General features: G+C 53.0%; 1 protein-coding gene across 16 annotated transcripts in view; it reads right to left on the bottom strand.

Moving 5' to 3' along the window:
* SMARCA4 (SWI/SNF related BAF chromatin remodeling complex subunit ATPase 4) overlaps positions 1-16113 on the bottom strand; it is an 87156-nt gene that overhangs the window by 3229 nt on the left and 67814 nt on the right. For 8 of the 16 annotated variants that reach the window (XM_073220355.1, XM_073220356.1, XM_073220358.1 and 5 more), the window contains 3 exons: positions 1735-1843; positions 1240-1341; positions 391-538 (listed from right to left, as the gene is read on the bottom strand). In XM_073220355.1, the coding sequence (XP_073076456.1) occupies positions 391-538; positions 1240-1341; positions 1735-1843 (359 nt within the window). The remainder of the gene's footprint in view (positions 1-390; positions 539-1239; positions 1342-1734; positions 1844-16113) is intronic. The other 8 variants (XM_073220364.1, XM_073220361.1, XM_073220359.1 and 5 more) reach the window with 3 other exon arrangements.

Raw genomic sequence — 16113 nt, 5'->3', positions numbered from 1 at the left:
TCACGCTTGGACACGGAGCCATGATCCCCCGTCCGCCCCGGACTTACGCACCCTGGGACTTACGCACCCTGGGACTCACGCACCCACGGAGCCCTGACCCCCTGCCCCGGACTCACACACCCCGGGACTCACGCTCGGACATGGAGCCATGACCCCCCGCCCGCCCCGGACTCACGCACCCCGGGACTCACGCACCCTGGGACTCACGCACCCCCCGGAGCCCTGACCCCCTGCCCCGGGACTCACGCACCCCCGGAACCCTGACCCCCTGCCCCGGGACTCACGCACCCCTGGACTCACGCTCGGACACGGAGCCATGACCCCCCGTCCGCCCCGGACTCACGCTCGGACACGGAGCCATGACCCCCCGCCCGCCCCGGACTCACGCACCCCGGGACTCACGCTCGGACTCGGAGCCCCCCTCCTCCTCGGCCTCCTCCTCCTCGTCGCTCTCCTCGCCCTCACTGTCATCCTCCTTCTCGATTTTCTGCCGCACGCTGGTGAACACCGACTGCAGGACAATGGAGTCTTCGTAGATCTGCGCAGAGACGGGGGGGCGCTCAGGGGGCTGCAGCCCCGGCTCCGGCCATCACGGCCCGCGGGGGGCAGGGCGCCCTCTCTCCACTCCCAGTCGGTGCCCTCGAGAGCACCAGACTTACGAGAGGGCCTGGGACAGGGGGCCAGGTGGGCCAGTTTAGAAATAGCAGCAGGTTCCTCTTTCCCTTTGAAGATTCCCAGGGAACATCCACTTTTAAAGGCTCGGAGGTCTGCAGGAATGCGCATGTCCCTTGTTTAAGGCCACACATCCCCTGAGCTCATGACTATATGATCCCCTTTCCAAGAGGCACGTATGCCAAACACACTTAGGAAGTTTGCTAAATTTTGAGGATGCGTTGTGTGTGTTAATCTCATGTTGGGACACACGCACGTATTCCTATCAAAGGAGTCCCTAGTGAACTCAAAACACACTTTCAACCTATGCACTGTAATGCTCACAGGCCCATCCATCCAGGGTCCCAGGTGGATGGGACTAAGTCTATTTCCTCACATTTGCTTGCTGCTATTTTTGCTTTTGTTCAGTAAGGAACACATACGGCTTTCGTCATTGGTAAAATATCCATTTGTTGGGAGTTAAAAAAAAAAAATGCAAAGGGCGCAAGGGGCATGCTGGTTGGGGCCAAGCCGTGAAGGTGGCAAGAGCGGGGAGTGGGTGCCGCCCACCCCCAGGCGCCTCCTCACCAGGGAGCCCTCCAGGTTGAAGGTCTGAGCATTCTGGCACAGCAGCATGACGTCCTTCTCCAGGTCGTTGAGGCTGCGGTACTTGTGGTTGCGGATGCGTTCCTGCGGGTGGTGGCAGAAGCGGCCTTAGCTTGGGACCCTGCCTTGCGTCTGGGGATCCCTGTGCTGGGAGTCCTCTGCCTAATAAGGCCACAGCTGAGTCTCGGGGGAACTCAGCACAGACTTGGGAGCCCAGGCGGTGGGTAACCCTAAGGGAGCCCCACTGCTGGCTGCCCTCCAACATGCCTGTGGGACCCTTCCCCCAAACATGGGCTGCTGGGACCCTTGGGGCCACAAGGAACCTCAAGAGTCAGTGACTAGGACCCTGGCCAGGCTGCTTCCTGGTCACCCATCCCACACACCTCAGGGGCACCCCGATGAAGCTCCTGGGTCACATCCCCCCAGCGCCGACGGGGGCACCTCTCTCCTCGCGAACACACACCACGCCAAGGTTACCTTTATCTTCTTGAAGTCCACGGGCTTGCGGATGAGCTCGTAGTACTCAGGCAGCTCCTTGCGGGACGGCAGCTGGATGAACACCTCGCTGAGCTGCCGTCCACTGCTACTGTAAGGCGGAGACAGCGGGCGTCACTCACAGGAGGAGGCTCACCTCCCGTGCCCCCCCACTGCGTGACAAGAAGGGTGAGAAGTTCAAAGCCGACTCAAGAGTGATTTCCTGTACGGGCCGTGAGTTCCGGAACACTCTTGAGAGGCAACCGTGTGCGGAGGGGCCCCAGATGCATCTGACACGAGGCTCTGTCCTCACCCAGCAACCTCTGCCCGATTCAGGCCTGGAGGAAACACCACAGGGCAGCACGTGCAGCAAAACAGCCTTGGCACTTCTAAGAGGTGTGATTCCAATTATTTATACGATGCAAAAATGAGGCTGCCCGTGCTGGAAGCATGGCGTGCGAGCATTTTCAGGGAGACCCACTTTCAGAAACATGCCGTCTCTTGTGGGCAGCACTTATGAGCAGCCAATGCCAGAGTCTGGCAAAAACCCGAGGAGGTAAGGCGCCCCCCAGAGACACGCTGACAGACGACAAAAGCCATTTTCTGGTCCTTTTTGCGGAGGAAGCCCTTGTTTCCACAAGGAAGCAGAGGGAAGAGGCGCTGTGGGGGCCACGAGATGTGACTGGGCCTCACCCACTGTCTCCAGGTCTCACTGCTGGGGGAGCCCGTGCCCTCGGCCGCCGGGTCACGCCACACTGGAGCCTGGCCCTGCTGGGGACAGGAGCTCACAGGCGACACTGGCCCTGGGGCCTGCCTGGGGAGGGAGCTCACAGGCGAAAAGGGGAGACAGCCCTCAGCACTGCAGTCACCCTACTTGCTCAGCCTCAAGGATGGGATTCCACCTCCAGGAACCTGGCCTTCTTGAGGGAGTCTGCCCAGCACAGCTGCCCAGGGCGCCGGTGACCTGGTGGCGATGCTGCTCTGCAGCTGCCCTTCTTGACTAGGCCCCCACACACTCTGGCCGGGGTTCCATCCGGTCCTGCTGCCGAGATAGCTGACCCGGTGCCCTGGCTACTTCTGCCTGCTTCTCGGTTTTCAAAGTCACTTCTCAGAGCTGGTCAGTTCGCCTGGTGCTGCCAGCGGTCTGGGTCTTCGGCTTCCCCAGCAGCACTTCACTCCTCTCCTTTCCAGGAATCCTCAAAGGACGGAGCGGCCCATCCCGTTCATCCGGCTGTGCACGCCACCCATCTGCGGGGCCTGAACACACCCTCCTCTCGTTTCCCTTTCCTGTTCTGGAAGATAGTGGTGACCACTCGGCTGCTGCTTGGGTTCTGTCACCGGACGCCCCCAATTTCACAAGTGCAGTAAGCAGCAGCTTTGGCAGGACTGCCTCCCAGAGGCTGCTCCTGGCCGGGATCCTAGGCAGTCCTTTGCTCACCTGGGCCTTCTGTACATCACAAGGCCCCTGGACCTCCCACACATGGGGGGCTCCCGAGATGCGACCTGACAGGGAGCACCAGCCTGCCCCGTTCCTTCTAGGCTGCATTTAAGCCACATCCTGTGAGTGTGGGGTCCAGCTGGTCACAGATAAGGGAGAACATGCCACCTCTGGACCGTCGGTCCCTTCCCGGAGGCACAGGCTTCCTTTCTGTTGTGAACAGGCCAGGGGCTGGTTTGGACACGGACAACTGGAATTTGTTTATGTCAACTCCAAAAAGGAGACCAGGCAGCAGAATGTGCTGGGCGCTCTACTTCGCATAAGCAGACCTGGGGCAACGGGAAAGGACCTGGCCTGTCTCCACTATGGGGCGCCTGGATCCTCAAGCTCCGGCAGGGCCCAGAGCTGCAGCCCGCTCTGTCCTCAAACTGCATGCTCCGCCCACATCCCCTACGGGACCTTCTAAGGAAGAGCCTTCTGTCCCCAGCAGCAGCGCTGTCCTATAGTCTGTGGACCATGACATGCAGCAAGAACTACATCCTACACTCTGATCCAGGACACCTGCTGGTGTAAAGTAACACGAGTCCCCGGCATTATTTTCAACTCCATTTCACTTCTTAGAAATGCCAGCACTAAGTTCAGTTTGCAGCACACAGGTGGCCGTGGAGTGGGTGCCAGGGCCGGGCTCGTGGGCCACTTGCCCTGTGCTCACCTGCTGCCCCATGAAGGTGGCTGGGACGCGGCAGCTCAGGAAGTGGGTTCCAGGGCCAGACTGAAGCTTTAGTCTTGTAGCAAAACCTCTCTCCTCTATTGGGCTAAGCAAGCAAAGAACAGAGAGCAACGGCTGCCCCCCACCCAATAAACTTTGGGGGAACGGTGTCCTTGGGGAATAAAGGCTGGGCCTGAAAGTAGACGGTGTGGAACCAGGTGCTCACAGGGAGAGACGGAGCACCTGGACCATGGGGTCTTTCAAAACTGTCCTCTTTCTGACAGCAAAGGCCTCATGGAAGGTCACTCTGTAAGACTTTAGTTACAAAATGCTGATATGTCTATTTTAATCCTTAGAAGTCCCCCGGATTGCCCCACACTTACCAAGGGGTCCGCAGCAGGGTTGCTCACCGGGCACCCCCACCTCTGTGTTAGCCGGGGACCCGCCACAGCTCCCCACCTCACTGGGAATGACCCCAGTGTCCCTCCAATGGCCGCTAGGCCTTCCAGGGTGGGCTGCCCGCAGTCTTCACATCCTCATGCCAACTTACTGTGGCTGTGCTTCCAAGCGAACCCGGGTTCCTGCCCTCCCCAGGACAAATGTCACTGCCCCTGAGTTCTCTGACCTCCCCTGTCCATGTCTTAGTAAAAAAGGATGAAAGGCATAGAAGACAAAGGCACAGGACTTCAGTGCAGGGCTCCTGTGAGCTTGGCCGCTATGAATGTGACGTGCCGGGGTCACACAGGGCGAGTTCCGAGGCCCGGCCTCCGCGCTTGTGGCTGCCTTTGTCCCAGTGGGCCTGTGCAGCAGCAGCCATGCATCTCACTGGCTCCTGAGCCCTGCAGCGGGCACACAGCCATCGTCTGACTGCGCCCGGGCTGGGGTATCAGAGGCAAGCAGCTGTGGACATTCATGTCCAAGTGTTTGGCTTGCATTTCTCCTGGGAATACACCCGGGGCCTGGAGTGCTCGGTCATAGGGTGGCGCACGGTGAGCTTTGGTAGAATCCAAGCCCACGGGCACTCCTCCCCCGGGGGGCAGATGAGCCACGTCGCCCTCCATGTGGCTGTCCCACAGCCTGGCTGTGAGCTGCTGTCTCCTTGTGGCTTCAGTTCCCGTTTCCTTGAGCAGTGGTAAGCACCTTTCCCAGGACTTCTGGACGTCCACTGGCCTCTCTCAGGCAGTACCGGTTCCCCCAGGAGTTCTTCATTGGACACGCTTACTGTAAATGCCTCTCCCGCCTGTGTGTGTTTTCTTACTCGCCAGCTGGTGTCTTCTGGTGAACGGACCTTAGTTTTAATCGATGTCTGCTCTATCAATAGCTTCTTTCATACTTGGTGTTTCTCCTTCCTGTTAGAGAAATCTTTGCCTACCCAAGCGACAGAGATTTTCTTCTAGCAGCTTTGATATTTCAACCTTTTTACATTATCAGATCCAAGGCCGGTCACCCTGATGAGTTTCTGTCCCTAACAGTTTTTCATCTTCCCTAGCACATGCTGTCTGTCCCACCAGCCAGGAGGGCAGAGACTCCATCTGTTTTCTGTGCTGTTCCATTTTTGGCACTGGGAACAATGCCTGGCACACAACAGGTGCTCAATAAACATTTACAGAATGAAGGAAGAGCTCAAGGTCAGAGTCCTCAGTCATGCAGCAGGTGGGGTTCAAACTCAGGTCTCACCAAAGACGTCTCTGAACAAGGGTGCCTCATCACCTGCCACCCCACATGGTCATGTACATACCACCATCCTCCAGAAAAGACTGGCAGCAGCTACCAGGAACCCCACGGCCCAGAGCGTGCTGCTGTGCACCCCGATCAGCCTGCCGTCTTGTGCACCAGTGTCTGAAGAAGCATCCACAGGTGGAAGTGAGTGGAACCCTAACTCTGGCCCAAGCCCTGTGTCCTGATGCCCTGGCAGTAGAGGGGATGGAGTGAAGGAGCCTGGGAGAATCCCGAGGCTGCCAGGCCCTGTGACCCACCTTCAGACATGAAGGAAGAGCCTGCTGTGGCCCTACTGCCTCCAGCTTGGGCCGTCACCTGATTTGGCAACAATAGCAGCAGCAAGGCTCCTGTGTATGACAAGAGGATCGCAGTGGCCTTATCTTCCTGCCTCTTGTCCAGCGTCCCGAGCAGGGCTTTTCCTCTAACTCCTTCCCTGCCCTGTCGCCATCACTGTAGAACATGACACACAGGAAGGGCTCAGCGTGACTGACGACTTGCCGGGAGCCCGATTCCCAAGCCTGGCCCTGTGGTTATTTCTTACTGAGTGGGGTTTGTGGCAATGAATCTGATCATGCTGGGGCAGGGCCTTGTCTCCTTGGAGCCTGAAGTGCCCTGGGGGGGCATTATTTAACCTGCGCGGACAGCACCTGCCTCCCCATGGAAACGTGTCCTTACTCATGCCAACTCGGGATTCTAGTGGGGCTGCCCATCGCACCAACCTCTTCTCTCCCCACAAGACTCAGGTGGGACCAAGCACAGCACCTCCCCTGTCTGGCTTCAGTGATTGGTCCAGGCAAGGGCCTGGGACACAAGCTAGCCAATCAGAGCCCTTCCCTGGGACTTCCTACCAGGAGCTGGGGAAGTGGGGGTCACCTTCCTCCTGGGTGTGGGGCCTGGAGACAGAGCCTAGGACTGGGGTAACCATGGTTCACCGTAGGGGTGAGGGGAGAGGCCGTGCACAGCTCTGGGCCCCTGACTTACAGGGCCAAAGAGTCCAAACTGACGCAGTCCTCCAACACATCCTTAAAATTATAGTATGTGGAGGAGGAGCAGAAAGAATCAGAAGAGACCAAAGTTCCCCAAACAGGACAGAACCACAGAGTCTCGAATCTAAGAGGCTGTCCTTTCAAACAGATGGAGAAACCAGAGAGGCTATGCAAGCTGGCTAGGGATACACAGAAAATTGCTGGCAGCAGGCAAGACTTGAGCGCCTGCTAATCAGGGATCTCTCCCACCCTTTCCCATATGCTCTGAATCAAGAGCCAGCAAGAACTTCTTCAGTAAACAGCCAGTATAAGTATTTTGGGCTTTGTGGACTATACCATCTCTGCCACAGCGATTCAGCTCTGCCCCTGTTGTACGGATGTGGCCACAGACAATATGTAGGCAAATGGGCTTTGGCTGTGTTCTAATAAAACATCACTTATGATCAATGATACATGAATTTCATGTCATGACATATTCTTTTTTTGATTTCTCTCAAAGTCATCTAAAAAAACCCTATTCTTAACTCACAAGCTATACATAGGCAGACAGTGGGTCAATCTGTTTTTTTGCTGATTCACAAGTTTGGTGTGCTGACCCCTGGTTTGAATCCCAAAAACAACAGAGAAGGGCTATATCACGGATGGTAACACACTGCCTGGCATACTCAATTTCTGATCCTCTGCCCGGGGCAGACATTGCAAATGGATTACAGAACCATGCCTTGTGCTTGATGGCCTCAGGCAGGCACCAGCAACCAACTGAAGATAATGCTCAAGATAGACGCTACTTGCCAAGTAGGGAAGTGGTCCCCCCTGCCTGGTCCCTCTGTCCCTGGGCCCCACTCTCATTCCTATAGCCCAGTTCACACCATCTCCCTATGACATCTCTCTATATCGTCTAGCCCGGGGGCCATTCTCTCTTTTGACTCTTAATCAATGAGTTGAGACAGCAAGGATATGAGCAGCTGCAGGTTTTCAAAATTGATTTAGCAGCAGAACATTTAAATGAAACAGAATCTCAGAAGGTACTCCAGAAACGAAATTTGAAAATGCAATGATGAAACACACTTAAGGGGTGCTTTAGTACACAATTGGTTTCTAGGTTCAGTTTTTGGACATGTCCCAAAGTCAAGCAAGGACCTATTGGTACGAGCTACCACCTGCCAGGCGTCCACCCCTGAGAGATCAATCCCGGTGACGGGTTTACGGCTGTGTGGGGCATAAACAGTTCTGGCTCTCACACAAGTGACAGGAAATGATATTCGCCGAAGAATCTGCCAGTGATGATGGTCTGTAGGCTGCCTGCCCTGCATGCTCGGCACACTTCTGGTAGAGAGGTTGCGGAAGCTTTACCATAGGGTCTGCCTGCTGAGGGCTACACTGCCTGTAGGTTGTGACATTGATCAAGTGTTTAATGAGCCAATAGCTTCAAACAAGCCAGTGACACACCTGGGGATGTACAGTTCTTAATGCAGCTCGACAATGAGATCCACATCTCGCTTCAGAGAGACCCTGATGCTCCCCTGTGCCAAAGCGACTCAACTTGGGAAGCCAGCTGGCTTGACACCCTCATTTTGGAGGTGACACCCTGAGCTTTGCAGAAGAGAGATGCATGGTCCAGGGACACCGAGTGAGTGGCAGAAGCCAGACAGTAATCCGCACCGGCTCCTAGGTGTGGCATCTAGTCACGCGTATGTGCCAGCAGGCGCGTGGAAGACACTAGCTGCAGGGTGATGTGGACAGAGAACAGAGTGTATCCGTGGCACTACCAGCGAACATTTCTCAGGATCAGGGAGGAGATGGAAATGGGAGGAAAGCAGGCCCGGGCTCTCCCAAGAGCTGCAGCCAGAGATGTGGAGCTGGCCACGAGGGTGCCAGGAGATTTAAGGCCGCTTTCTGCAGGTTGACCGTGGCCTCGAGAAACGTGCTTCCTGTTTGAAACTACAGCTGGGCCTTCAAACAACACAGGTGTGAACTGAGCTGGTTCACTTACAGGCAGATTTTTTTCAAGAGAAGTATTGAAACAGTTTTTTGGACATTTGCAACAATCTGAAAGAACATTTTCTTCTCTCTAGCTTGCTTTATTGTACATAATAAGCGGAATGGACTTAAGTCCATACGCTAGGGGACCACTTATGTTATTGGTAAGGTTTCTGGTTAACAGTAGGCTATTAATAGTTAAGTTTTGGGGATCAAAAGTTAACTACTAGGAGTTATTCTACAGCATCTTACTACGCTGATGGACAGTGACCGCAATGGGGTGTGTGTGGGGAACTTGGTGATGGGGGGAGTTTAGTAAACATAATGTTCCTCATGTAATTGTAGATTAATGATACCAAAAAAAAAAAACCCACATTATGAAACAACCAAAAAAAAAAAAAAGTTAACTACTAGGATAATTCCAACTAGGATTTCTGATTACGTGGGGGTGGTGCCCCTAAGCCCCGTGTTGTTCCGGCTGTCAGCTGTCATTGGTGCCAGTGACCCCACTGTAATACTGCCAGCACTTCTGGAGTGCTGAGCCCCAAGGCAGAGGAGGCCTTGAGCCCTCAAATGGAGGGACTGCGGGGTGACCGCACCAGCACCTGAGGGCACTGGGGACCTCTGGTATACAGAGGAAGGGGCTGGGGCACTGACTCCACTGCTGTGCGGGGGTCTGATGGCACCTCACACCCACCCTTTCTTCTCTCTGGCTATTTTTACTGCAGTTTTATTTTTAAATAGTTTCACCTCAGAAGTTTGGCTGTCTCCACTAACTGGTTCAATTCTTTAACGTAGCTGCCGCTTGGCTTTATTTAAAATTTCAACCTGATTTTTTTGGCGATTTCGCATTTTCCTGACCTTGACTTGGACTTCTTATTCTTTTCACCTTTCTTTCTCTTTAAAGCCATTTTGAATTTCCCATTTTATACCCCGTCTTACTTGTTTACCTTCTGTTTTCAGGAACACTTTTTATTTTTCTGTTGAATTTCTTTTATTTTCTCATCATCATTATATTTTGAGGTTCACAGCAGGAAGCAAGCCTTACTGCGTATGTTCATGTTGTTTCACTTTTGAGGAGGTCGTCCTTAATTAAATAATTAGTCTTGAGAATATAGATGGATGCAAAAGCACAGTTATTAATTGCTGACTACTCTTTCTTATACTCTGTAGACCAATGTTTCTGAGTGATTTTTTTTATTAAAGTATCACTGATATACAATCTTACAAAGGTTTCATATGAGCAACATTGTGGTTTCAACATTTACCAATATTATCAAGTCCTCATCCCTCTATTGCGGTCACTATCAGTGCAGTAAGATGTTACAGAGTCATTACTTGTCTTCTCCGTGCTGTGCTGCCAGCCCCGTGACCAACCTATATTGTGATTGTGAATTATAGTGCCCCTTAATCCCCTTCTCCCTCCCTCCCTCCCCCACCCCTCCCCTTTGGTAACTGCTAGTCCCTTCTTGGGTTCTGTGAGTCTGCTGCTGTTTTGTTCCTTCAGTTTTGCTTTGTTTTTATACTACACAAATGAGTGTAATCATTTGGTATTTGTCGTTCTCTACATGGCTTATTTCACTGAGCATAATACCCTCTAGCTCCATGTTGTTGCAAATGGTAGGATCTGTTTTCTTGTTATGGCTGAATAATATTCCATTGTGTATATGCACCACATCTTCTTTATCCACTCATCTACTGAGGGACACTTAGGCTGCTTCCATATCTCGGCTCTTGTAAATAGTATGGCAATAAACAGGGCTGCATGTCTTTTCAAATGAGGGATCTTGTCTTCTCCAGGTAAAGTCCCAGGAGTGGAATTCCTGGGTCAATGGTATTTCTATTTTTAGTTTTTTTGAGGAACCTCCATACTGCTTTCCACAACGGTTGAACCAATTTACATTCCCCCCAGCAGTGTAGGAGGGTTCGCCTTTCTCCGCATCCTCACCAGCATTTGTTGTTCCTTATCTGTGGGATGTTGGCCATCCTAACTAGCATGGGGAGATATCTCACTGTGGTTTTAATTTGCATTTCCCCGATGATTACCGATGTGGAGCAACTTTTCATGTGCCTGTTGGCCATCCAAGTTTTTTTGGAGAAGAGTCTGTTCAGATCCTCTGCCCATTTTTTAATTGGGTTATTTGATTTTTGGGTGTTGAGGCATGTGAGTTCTTTATATATTTTGGATGCTAACCCCTTAATGGATAAGACACGAATATGTTCCCCCACACGGTAGGGCAGGAACACATTTTTTCCCCTGCATACAGAAGTACAATGTGCTGAGCACCTCAGAAGGATTGCACAGGGGGCTCGCAGGGAGGCAGAGGGTCGGGCGGGTCAGGGAGCAACCTGCTCACCCAAATTTACTCGTTCCTGGAGTCCAGGTATTTGTCCTTTTACATTAATCCCCGGTTTTAAGCTTTTTATGTAGATCGGGTTTTAAGAGTCTTCTAAACGAGCTGCTGTTTTCTTCTCTTGGTGTGACCCATCTCTCTTTGGCAACCGGGAAGGAGGGAGTGAAGTGTGGTGATGGAATCAGCAGGATGACAAACCGCGGGCAGGTGGGGCGTCACCCAGCAACCTCTTTGTCAGGTTCAGCAGCCCTGCTTGAGGCTGAGCGCACTGAGCCGCCTGGAGCTCCCAGCCCAGCCGGCCCGTGCTCAGGCCTGCCCACAGACGGACGGTGGAGATAAGTGCTTGTCTCCATTAGTCTCAGCCCACGGCGAGGTTCTGGGCTGGGGGCCAGGCAGGCAGTGCTGACCTGAGACCTGGACCCATAGGCGGAGGGCCACTTCTGCCTCCTGGAACACTTCCGTTTAGAGCTCCGGCACCAGATGAAGGGCCGTCTGGCTTCCAAAAGCTAAAGCTGGAGAACCCCGAGGCGGCCCCGCCAGGAAAGGGCTCCCAGGCCGGCCCACCCTCCACCCTCTCCCTTCCTTCCAGGGCCCACCTTGAGGGGCTTCAAGCGACCAGCAGTGGTGACCCCTGGGGAAGGCGTCAGCCTGGGCTTCTGAAGCTGCTCCAGTTTTTCTTGCAGATCTAAGCATGACCTTTCAACTTGGGAAGAGCCAAAAACCTGCCTTTTGATCTAAATCAAGGAGGTTCAGGGTTTCTGCAGGGGCAGCAGCTGCTGGACCCAGGACCCAGGTGAAGCTGCCACCACAGAGTTGGAAGGGCTCTTTGTCACCCACAATACGGATACAGGGCTGGTCTCCAGGGAGCGTGCCTGGCCCACCATCTCATCTGGGGTTTCCACAGTCCCACTTCTGTGCTGGACACTGAGGCAGGGTGACGGGTGTTGAACCCACATCTCTGTGGATCTGTGATATTCAGGCCCCATGGACCTTAGGGGTTGCTATCTCCTGGCAGGGGGGATGGGGAGGGGAGGAGACCCAGGAGACTGCCTTGTGGGGCTTAGCCGAGGCAGCCTGTACACAACACACCATCTTTCTGAGCCATCTGGGAGTAAAAGATTCTAAGACCAAGACGACGTCAGTGCAAGTGTCAAATTCAGGAAACACACCTCCGCTGCCCCAGTCTTTACAGTAGTGATGGTTCTGCCCGGTGGCTGTTAACGGTCAAGCTCTACGCCCTGGCCTGGGCTACTTGCACTGGGCTCTAGGGGGTCCTGGAGCCTGCCTACTGAGGCCCACCTTCCGGCACACACACCTCTCGGAAACCTTCCCAGAGATGCCAAGGGGTGAGCCCAGAGGACGCGCTTACTGACTGGCACATGGAGACCAAATGCCTCAGCCACCAGCTGCTAACACCTGATGAAGGACCAGGGGACGAAGACACACACAGCCCTACCACGAGGTCCCAGCTGACCCGAGAGCCTGTGCATGACTTACTCGTGTGCTTAAACTTGAAAGGACACCTCTGGGCCTGGAAGCCCTACGCACGCAGCCTCCAGGCCTCTGCACGTGCTGTCCCCTTTGTTGGTGACACTCCTTCCCTCCTCCTCTCCTGCCAGGCCCCCGCTTATGCTCAGGCTCCGCTCATGTGGCACTTCTCCCGGAGGCCAGGCTGGACCCCAGGATTTCTTGCGCCAGTGTCGGCTGATACCACAGACTCGCCAACCTTTTTCCCACTGGGGTCCCACGGCAGAAAGTGCACTTTCACTGTGACCCGGTAGAGGGTCCCAGCTGTGAAGGTCAGATGCCACACACCGGGGAGCACCACTCGCAGGGTGCATGGGGCTTGGGGAGGATGAGCATGGTGGCCTGAAACTGAACCCTTGTTAAGGGAAAAATCTTCCAAGATCAGGATGTTACCATGTGCCGAAGAGGACTTAAATCAAAGGTAGTATCAAACATGATCATACTAGTATTTAAATACAGCCGGGGGATCTTGAAATAAACATTCAAAAGCAACATTTGGAGATGCCCACTTATGGGAGGGCGGCCTTGTGCACACAGTCCAGAGAGCCGCTCCAGAGTCACTGCGTCGAGGCTCCCTGGGCAATCACAGCGGCACAGACTCCCTGCTCCGGATGCAGAGGCTGGTGACTTCTGGAACCATTCTTTGGCATCTGGGAAGAACCAAGAACCTTCTCTCCTCAGGCTCCGGGGCTTAACTCAAGTACAGAGCTTAGCTAATCACAGGGTTTCAGAGAGCAAATTATTGTTCTTAATTCAAATGTTTCCTTTTCTCTTCTGAGAAGTAGCAAGTGCAAGCAGGAGACAAGGAGTGCGCACCGGGCTGCTTCCGGGCTCATCCCCTCCGCGAACCGGGCTGCTTCCGCCTTCACTCCCCTCCTCCCTGGTGCGGGGTGGGTGCCGGTCCCTCAGAACCTCCTGGGAGTGTCTGCGAAGGATCCAGAGCTCAGAGGAGTCGGGCCTTCGCCCTTACCTCCAGAGACGTCATCGCTCAGCCCCTGGATGGGCTGTCTTTGTCCTCAAAAGTCAAATAATGTCATTTAGGGCACTGATTGGCGTCAGTCATGTGGGCGCTTAGCCATGTCTATGTGCCCAGGGCCCAGTAAAAACTCCGAACGCCAGGGCTTCCCTGGTGGGTGATGCTCTGGAGTTGGTCTTACAGTGCTGCCAGGAAAGCCAGAGCTGCCTGCAACTCCACGGGGAGAGGAGAGCTGGCAGCTCCGTGCACGGGGCCCTCCTGGGTGCTGGCCTGTGCGTCTCCTGCCTGGACTGATTTCAGTCTGTATCCTTTCACTGTAACAAACCGTAACTATGCACACAGCAGCTTCCAGCGAGTTCTGAGAGTCTTTCTAGAGAATTATTGAGCCTGAAGGTGGTCTTGGGGACCCCTGAACCCTGCAGTCGGTGTCGTAAGTGAGGGTGGTCTGTGGACTGTCACCTAACCTCACAGCTGGGTGACCATAAATTGTTAAGAGCATCAAAAATATCCATGAAACAGGCCAATTTTGTATGCAAACATCTTTGAAAAGTATCTGCCATGCGAGGTAAGTCTCCAAGAAGTCAAATGTGACTAATCTCCCAACTGTTTATGCCACTTGCTCTCTTCCACGCAACCAGCAGCAGAGCAGCGAGCCTGGGGACCCCCTCCAGTTGTAAACCAGTTTCTCAGTGTGTCAGCGTGTGGGCACTTTTCTATGGCGACCATGTCTACTATCACACTCATGACTCTTCTACGGTTCTTCCCAGTGTCACGGTGAACTGTGACACCATCCACTCTGGGAGGGCGTGAGGCTAACTGTGAACCATGTGTCAAGCCTTCCACCGAGGGGTCCTGCCGTGTGGATCTGAGGTTTGCAGCGGGCAGCGCAGCTCTGTGGCTCCACGGTCGGTGTTCTCATGGGACTGGATCTCAGGGTCCTGCACTAGATGTCTTGACAAGGGGTTGTGAAAGCCTAAGAGTCAGTTTTAGCTCACTGCCTGATTTGTCATTTGTCACCCAATCTTGCATAGCCTGGAAGAACCACTGTTTGCAGCAGCTGGAGGCGACATGTTCTCTGTTGTCACATGACACAGCTAAATGGGATGCTGAGAAAGTTTTTTCAGTGAGTCATAGGATGACTTAGAAAACGGACACTTGACGTATTTTTTTGTTTGTGAAAATATCTAGGGCTTTACCCACAAGTTCAGGATGCTGTTTCCAAGTTATCGTGTCATTTTTTAACAGAGCTATAGTGTATACAGGATGGCACACCCATCCTAAGTGCACACTTAATTCAACTTTCTCAGGTACACAGCCCAATCTGCACATGGAATGCCCCCAATATCCCAGAAGGCTCTATGAGTCTTGCCTCTTTCCTGTCAATTCCTGCACCTCAAGGTGACCGCTGTCCAACCATCACCACAGATCAGCTGTTTTGTTTGGGGCAGTCACCATCAAAGCTCTCATGGACACGCTTCTCCACGTCTTTTGGTAGGCATATCCACGTGTTTTGGTGGACAAGCAAAAGCATGGGTCACGGTGGGTGCGTAGGTGCGAGTCCAGTGCTGTCTCAATCATGCACACAGGCATGGGGGCGGGGGAGTGTCTGGAGGTGGAGTGTCTGTTTCCTCGCTCGTACCTTCCCTCCTTCAGTTTACAACCAGGAGAGGAGCTACCAGGTCAGAAGGTTTATCTTTATGTGGACCTTTAGAAGATTACCCACGAGGGTAACGGTGAGGTCCAACAGTTCCACGTCCCTGTTGACAGCAGAAGGAATTTTAGCCACTCCAGGGGGTGTGTGGAGGCATCTCCACTTGACTGCATTTCTTGCTGTCATGATGTTGATGCAATGATCCTGAGCACTTTCCACATGCGGACTGATCACTGGGATCCTGTCTCCAGGAGGTGTCTGTCCACGCCTTTTGCCCATTTTAAAATTGGGCTGTGGTGGATTTCATCACCTTCACGATGGTGTTCTTGGTGAACAGCTGTTCTTAATTTCAGTGAAGTCTGATTTATGAGCCTTTTATGGCTGGGGCATTTGTGTCCTGTTGCGGATGTCTATGGCTACTTCAAGGCTGCAGATTTCCTCCCAAGCCTTCTTCTAGAACTTGGTCTTACCTTTCACATGTATGTCTATAATACATTTCAAATCAATGCATGTGTACGGTGCAAGGTGGGGTCAAAGTTCATCTCCATATGGATACCTAAAAGATCAGTGTGGCTTTTGGAAAAGTACATCGTTGCCCCACAGACCATTATAGGTCTTCTTCATTGTAAGTGTCCTTTGTGAGACTATCATTAGGAACAAAACATCAGTTTATCATTTTCTGTGACGTTTTGCATGTCCCATATTTTAAATGATCATTAATTGGTCTCCTACTTTTTTTGGAATTTGCATCAAAAATGAAGGTTGCAAATTAGTTCAATATTTTTTTTCTTGCTGCTGACACTGATTACATTTTTCCATCTAGCTATTTGAGCTCGAATATGCCTCTTTCTCACTTTGCCATTTCTTCCTCTTCTAATGATAAGACTCTTTTTTAAAGTCAATTTATATCTTTCCTTTGAGTACTAGAATCATCACCACTGCCCAAATGTTCACATGTGGCGACAGCCTCTCCACATAATGGATGCACTGAGGGCTCGCTCATACCTTCCCTCCTTCAGATTGAAATTCTCCCTTACTTTGC

The sequence above is a fragment of the Manis javanica genome, chromosome 13 (assembly GCF_040802235.1).
Source record: "Manis javanica isolate MJ-LG chromosome 13, MJ_LKY, whole genome shotgun sequence".
NCBI classification, from domain to species: domain Eukaryota; kingdom Metazoa; phylum Chordata; class Mammalia; order Pholidota; family Manidae; genus Manis; species Manis javanica.
The sequence above is the reverse complement of the archived record's forward strand: the minus strand, read 5'-3'. Positions and strand labels throughout refer to the sequence as shown.